The sequence below is a fragment of the Siphateles boraxobius genome, unplaced genomic scaffold, assembly GCF_051911475.1.
Source record: "Siphateles boraxobius isolate OS27281-9 unplaced genomic scaffold, OSU_SipBor_1 127, whole genome shotgun sequence".
In the NCBI taxonomy this organism is placed as follows: domain Eukaryota; kingdom Metazoa; phylum Chordata; class Actinopteri; order Cypriniformes; family Leuciscidae; genus Siphateles; species Siphateles boraxobius.
The window spans coordinates 615,208-622,500 of record NW_027508730.1 but is presented as its reverse complement, the minus strand read 5'-3'; the positions used below and the strand labels follow the sequence as shown (position 1 = coordinate 622,500).

Below are 7,293 nucleotides of genomic sequence, written 5' to 3'. Positions count from 1 at the left end.
AAGGAGATAGAAGAGGACAGAAGGAGACAGAAGAGGACAGAAGGAGACAGAAGAGGACAGAAGGAGACAGAAGGAGACAGAAGAGGACAGAAGGAGACAGAAGGAGACAGAATAGGACAGAAGAGGACAGAAGGAGACAGAATGAGACAGAATGAGACAGAAGGAGATAGAGGAGGACAGAAGGAGACAGAAGAGGACAGAAGAGGACAGAAGGAGACAGAAGAGGACAGAAGAGGACAGAAGGAGACAGAAGAGGACAGAAGGAGACAGAAGGAGACAGAAGAGGATAGAAGGAGACAGAAGGAGACAGAAGAGGGCAGAAGGGGACAGAAGGAGACAGTAGAGGACAGAAGGAGACAGAAGGAGACAGAAGAGGACAGAAGGAGACATAAGGAGACAGAAAAGGACAGAAGGAGACAGAAGGAGACAGAAGAGGACAGAAGGAGACAGAAGAGGACAGAAGGAGACAGAAGGAGACAGAAGAGGACAGAAGGAGACAGAAGAGGACAGAAGAGGACAGAAGGAGACAGAAGAGGACAGAAGGAGACAGAAGAGGACAGAAGAGGACAGAAGGAGACAAAAGGAGACAGAAGAGGACAGAAGGAGACAGAAGAGGACAGAAGGAGACAGAAGAGGACAGAAGAGGACAGAAGGAGACAAAAGGAGACAGAAGAGGACAGAAGGAGACAGAAGAGGACAGAAGGAGACAGAAGGAGACAGAAGGAGACAGAAGAGGACAGAAGGAGACAGAAGAGGACAGAAGGAGACAGAGGGAGACAGAAGGAGACAGAAGGAGACAGAAGGAGACAGAAGAGGACAGAAGAGGACAGAAGAGGACAGAAGGAGACAGAAGAGGACAGAAGAGGACAGAAGGAGACAGAAGGAGACAGAAGGAGACAGAAGAGGACAGAAGGAGACAGAAGAGGACAGAAGAGGACAGAAGGAGACAGAAGAGGACAGAGGAGGACAGAAGGAGACAGAAGGAGACAGAGGGAGACAGAAGAGGACAGAAGAGGACAGAAGGAGACAGAAGAGGACAGAAGAGGACAGAAGGAGACAGAAGAGGACAGAGGAGGACAGAAGGAGACAGAAGGAGACAGAGGGAGACAGAAGAGGACAGAAGGAGACAGAAGAGGACAGAAGGAGACAGGAGAGGACAGAAGGAGACAGAAGAGGACAGAAGAGGACAGAAGGAGACAAAAGGAGACAGAAGAGGACAGAAGGAGACAGAAGAGGACAGAAGGAGACAGAAGGAGACAGAAGGAGACAGAAGAGGACAGAAGGAGACAGAAGGAGACAGAAGAGGACAGAAGGAGACAGAAGAGGACAGAAGGAGACAGAGGGAGACAGAAGGAGACAGAAGGAGACAGAAGGAGATAGAAGAGGACAGAAGAGGACAGAAGAGGACAGAAGGAGACAGAAGAGGACAGAAGAGGACAGAAGGAGACAGAAGGAGACAGAAGGAGACAGAAGAGGACAGAAGGAGACAGAAGAGGACAGAAGAGGACAGAAGGAGACAGAAGAGGACAGAAGAGGACAGAAGGAGACAGAGGAGGACAGAAGGAGACAGAAGGAGACAGAGGGAGACAGAAGAGGACAGAAGAGGACAGAAGGAGACAGAAGAGGACAGAGGAGGACAGAAGGAGACAGAAGGAGACAGAGGGAGACAGAAGAGGACAGAAGAGGACAGAAGGAGACAGAAGGAGACAGAAGGAGACAGAGGGAGACAGAAGAGGACAGAAGGAGACAGAAGGAGACAGAAGGAGACAGAAGAGGACAGAAGGAGACAGAAGAGGACAGAAGGAGACAGAAGAGGACAGAAGGAGACAGAAGGAGACAGAGGGAGACAGAAGGAGACAGAAGGAGACAGAAGAGGACAGAAGGAGACAGAAGAGGACAGAAGGAGACAGAAGAGGACAGAAGGAGACTGAAGCAGAGAGAAGGTCTCTGGGTTTGTTCTCGTCATTGATGGAGAAGACGGTAATGCGTTTAATCAGTCTCAGTCCGTCATTACAGGGCAGATCCCAGCACGCTTCCTCTAAACATCAGGATATTCCTCGGCACGCGCTGAGCTGTTATGACTACTCAAGAAGAAGAAAAGAAGTGGCTGATTTCAGAGAAAACACACGATGAGAGAAAGTCGATCAGATATGAGAACTGAACTGAGCTGGACGATGACATCACAGTGTTCTCCAGAGCGGCTATATATATATATATATATATATATATATATATATATATATATATATATATATATATATATATATATATATATATACATATATATATGAACTAAATTAATAACTTTTTTAAAAACAAAAATGACCCATCACTGAACTTACTTAAGCTGGACTGTGACGCTATTTTCTTCTAGAAACAAAGTCTTGCATTATTTTCCTGTTATCTCTTGCTGTGAAACACTCAGTATTGTATAAGCGCTGTATAAGTAAAGCTGAGTTGACGAGACAGAAGCAGGACAGATGTGCCAGAAACACACTGAGGTTTGTGTAAAGACAGAGCAAGCCTGTTCTCAGGTTATTTACGGCAGGACTCAGACTCTGTGGCTTTAGAGATTGTGTTGAGCGAGAGTTTACTCTACAGCAAGAGCAAGGAGACATTACAGAAATGAGCTCGGAGAACGCTTTGCCAACATTTCCATTAATTCAATTCAATTCACATGTATTTGTATAGCGCTAATACACATCGTTTCAAAGCAGCTTTACAGAAAATGCGCGAGTCCACATTACAGTTTAGAGAGATCTAAAGTTATGCATTTCAGAAATGTACATATACAATATCACAGTTAGATAAAAATGTATTAATTTAAACAATATAATAATTTAAGGCAGAAACAATGAGCTCATTGAATTAATGAATACTTATCTGTTAACAAATGATTATGGTAAAGAAAAGTTATGAAAACGTTATTACTGTATGTTCTTTGAACATTCCAGTTTTTAAAAAAAAATTCTTGGTTATGTGAACGTTTAAGGAATCATTAACATTGTATCATTCTTCAAACATTATGGGAATGTTACTTTTGAATGTTCTCTGAACGTTCTAAAACAAGCAGCAACATTTAAAAAACATTAAACGGACATCCAACTAAAGAATAAAAACATACTATGATGTATAAATGCTGTTTTGAGAACAGTATTAAAGAGCAGATACATTTTAACGAACGCTTAATGCACTGGAAGAACGTTTGTTCATAACTTGACGACAGAACGTTTTGTGTTCCGAGATATTCTGTGATCCAGAGAGAAACCAGGAGACAGACGAGACAGCTGATGTTTTTCCACTGGAATCACGTAATTACATGCGATTAGAGGACAAGCTCGTTTTAGTGCATGCTGCTATTCCTGAATCTGACATTAATCACACAGTCTATGGAATATTTAAGAGTCTCATGATGGAAGGGTTATTTTCTCCAGTCACATGTTTAAAAAACGCACTGTAAAGAGGAGCAGCGGAACAGCAGGAGCCTGAAAACCTCACACTGACGCTGATAAAGCAGAATCAGCCGTTCTCAGCGAGGGTTGGGGATATGACAGTGATGCTCACGCTAGTGTTGGGCTTTAGCTGCTGTATCATGTCAAAGTCTGGATCCTCTGCTAGTTCATTTGGACAGAATATTCCTTTGAACTTGTTTTTTTAGATTAGTCTATTAGACCAAGTTGTAAAAACTGCTTAGACTACTCTCACTAGTAAGTTACATTTTTGGTCACAGCATGTTCATGAAGTCAATTAAACAAACAGCAATCAGAACACGAATCAGCACACGAATCAGAACACAAATCAGCACACGAATCAGCACACGAATCAGAACACAAATCGGCAGAACACAAATCGGCACACGAATCATCAGAACACGAATCAGCACACGAATCAGCAGAAAAATCATCAGAACACGAATCGGCACACGAATCAGCACACGAATCAGCACACGAATCAGCACACGAATCAGCAGAAAAATCAGCAGAACACAAATCGGCACACGAATCAGCACATGAATCATCACAACACGAATCAGCCGAACACGAATCAGCCGAACACGAATCAGCTCACGAATCAGCACACGAATCAGCACACGAATCATCAGAACACGAATCAGCAGAAAAATCATCAGAACACAAATCGGCACACGAATCAGCACATGAATCAGCAGAACACGAATCAGCCGAACACGAATCAGCCAAACACGAATCAGCTCACGAATCAGCACACGAATCAGCACACGAATAAGCTCACGAATCAGCTCATGAATCAGCACACGAATCAGCACATGAATCATCAGAACACGCCAGTTCATTACATACTCACCGATACACTCGTGTGTCCTGCTGTCCTGCTGAAGGGAATCCCAGCATACCACACGCCACACGACTGCTGCTCTGGTCCCAGCCAAACTCACACACCTGCCTCCATTTCCCAGCATGCTTAACCTCCACCACGCCCTCTGTTACCATGGGAGAGTTTCGTGTGGCGGCGCGAACGGGCCGGAGACGCACTTCCTCCAGCCGGACCGATGCAGTGAACTGAGAGAGAGAAACAAATATTAGATATAATATAGAAAAAGTAAAAAAAAATGTTTAAGTATTAAAAGTATCAGTATTTTTTTTATAAAAAAAATGCAGTCTTGGTGAGCTTAAAAATTAACCCTCGTGGGTCAAAATGACCCAAAGCCCTTAAATAATTTTTTTTATTTCATTTTGATAATATGTATTCTATTTTTTAACAAATTTTTTTGTGGAGATTTTTTGTTATTTTTTATTTTATTTACATTTAAATTACTATATTTGATCAATAAATAATAAATATATAGTAATTTAGTATTCCTCACATTTGTTCAACTTAAATGAAAAATTTCAAGCATAACCCTTTTAATTCAGCTCAAAATATCTTACATTAGGATTCTTTGCAGACCTGTTGTGGAAAAAAAATATAGCATGATATTTCATGACTCTTGCCATTAGATGGCCTTATATCTCTATATGGAGCAAATCAGCTGTTCCACTGGGTCCTAAAATCAGTTCTTTCAGTATTCATTCAGATACACATGTAAACATTGTAAAATAACTTTTTGGGTAAAGTTTTAGCATTTTTAGTTTGAATTTAGGTTTGCATTCCTCTCATCCCATTCATTCCTAAGAGGGTCAAATTGACCCCAGAGGGAAGAATGTGTTACTTTTTTAAATTTCAACCAGAAAAGTCCTTGAATCTGTTCAACTTTTTTTTGTGTATTTCTGGTTCAAGTGCGACAAAAGTGAGTGGAAAAAATTCTGTGGAAAGGATGACTTCTGACCTGCTCGTCCGTGTTGGTGAAGTCCAGATCCATCCTGTTACTGTGCTCCGGCTCAGGACTGTGAACCGCATCTGGTCTCTCAGGAAGTCTGGTGTTCTGACCGCGTATCACTTCCTGTGTGCGTCTGAACAAGGCCCGGCTGCGCAGGAAGTCCGGCAGCTGGTGTCCACGCGGAAGGCCGTTGGCGACGCTCTCGAGCCCGTTCCTGCGCAGCTGAATCTGGTGTCCGTGGACCTGAGGAGAGGACGGGCCCTGGCTGCTGCGTTGGAGCCCGATCTCGTGGCCACGCTGGCGGGGAGAACTGGCGGGTGATCTGGCGGGAGCGTTCGAGAGCAGGCTGGAGGGCTGTGGTGGAGAAACTGGACTTGATTCTTGGTAACGTGGGATGTGACCCTGGTTGGGATGGTCCGGACTGCAAATGACACCCAGATCTTCAGCGTGAGTGCAGTCGCTCACGCCCCAACCGTTAGACCGACAGTCCGACAGTGAACTCTCGCTGCCCGAACACGAGACGTTATCCAGCCAGATCGGACCTGAACAGACGGAGAGCCGCTCAAACACTGACAGCAATATAAGCTATACATAAGACAATAGTGTCATTATTCAGATCAGTTCTATCCATTCTATATTAAATTCTAATCAGGGTTTGAAATGATCACCCACCAACTCTGCAAAATCCGGGTAAAAATCAACTGTGCCGTGTTACGCTGTCAAATCACTAGCCAATTTGGCGGGTTACTTATGTTTACTCACTTTGCTGGGGAAGTTAAACCAAATGTGCGCAGATTTAGCGCAAATACTCAACTTGTGAGTTATCATGATATATTAAATACGGCATATTGCGTAAAATCTGCTCATATCTGGCTTACTTGAATACACATCATACACAGCTGGGACAAATTAACTCATAACGATAGTAACCATAGAAACGAAGGATTGGCGGGAAAAGAACAAAGGAAAACAGGAACCAATCAAAACACAAACTGTCCAAACATGCACTGACACATGACAGTATGAAATGACAGTATGTGACACATGACAGTATGAAAAAAAACTTTATTATAAATAAATTTTAGGGTATATATATATATAGCTGTGACATATTTATCTGGTTTATTTCTTTCTTCTTCTTTTTTTTTTTTGGCTAGTAGAAGTTCTGAATGGCCAGTAACTTAAAAAATTTAGTAGCCAAATTGGCAAGTGAGTGAAAAAGTTAATTTCAAACCCTGATTCTAATGACTTTTTTCTTGGCAATGATAAATCATTCACAACAAGAACAGGAACATGAATGAAGTCACTCGAACTCTGATCTTACCGCGACCCTCGCCGAACTTTGCACTGTGAGCCCAGGTGAGTCCCCGAGAAAAGCCCAGTTCTTGACACACGACATTGGCCAGATTGATGTTGACCTCGTCGTCACACACGGTTCCCCACTCGCCGCTATAAAACACCTCCACGCGACCCTCGAACTTGCTCCTGCCGCCCATCAGACGCACCTGGACTCCCTGAGCGGCGAGCCAGAGCGGGGCGAACACACTGAGGAGCAGCAGCTGGAAGAGCATCTCGGATCCCTGCGGTGAGTTCATAAACCAACCTTCTCCAGTTAATGACCTGCCAGCAGCAATTAAACCAAAGCACAGAGCAGAGAAGTTAAAATACAGCAGTTCAACCAGAAGTGACGAATCCCGCTCCACTGGGAATCTGAGCCGGAGCAACACTGAAAATATGAGCTTCTGCCTCAGTATGTTTGTCTTGTTTTCCAGCACAAATATCTAAACATCCTCTGGTGCTCTTCGGCGCTCTTCCGAAAAAAGAAATAAAAAACATTTTTAGAATTTTTTTATTCATCGGAATGGTACGAAACCTGGTAAAGGTTTTGACACTTGCTGTGTGAACACATAAAAAAAATCATGAACATGATTCGAAAAGGTTTAATGGTCCTGAAACAATAGTCACACTTGTGCTCCTCGCGGTCAGAAATGACGCAT

The 7,293-nt window shown here is 43.3% G+C and overlaps 1 protein-coding gene across 1 annotated transcript in view; it reads right to left on the bottom strand.

Annotated features, from left to right (window-relative positions):
• LOC143734033 (lysyl oxidase homolog 4-like) overlaps window positions 1-6,976 on the bottom strand; it is a 30,907-nt gene extending 23,931 nt beyond the window's left edge. Inside the window, exons 1-3 of the mRNA XM_077225179.1 lie at window positions 6,621-6,976; window positions 5,306-5,838; window positions 4,324-4,538 (exon numbers count right to left, since the gene is read on the bottom strand). Coding sequence (XP_077081294.1) covers window positions 4,324-4,538; window positions 5,306-5,838; window positions 6,621-6,891 — 1,019 coding nt within the window. The 5' untranslated portion in view covers window positions 6,892-6,976. The remainder of the gene's footprint in view (window positions 1-4,323; window positions 4,539-5,305; window positions 5,839-6,620) is intronic.
• Window positions 6,977-7,293: the final 317 nt, after the last annotated feature.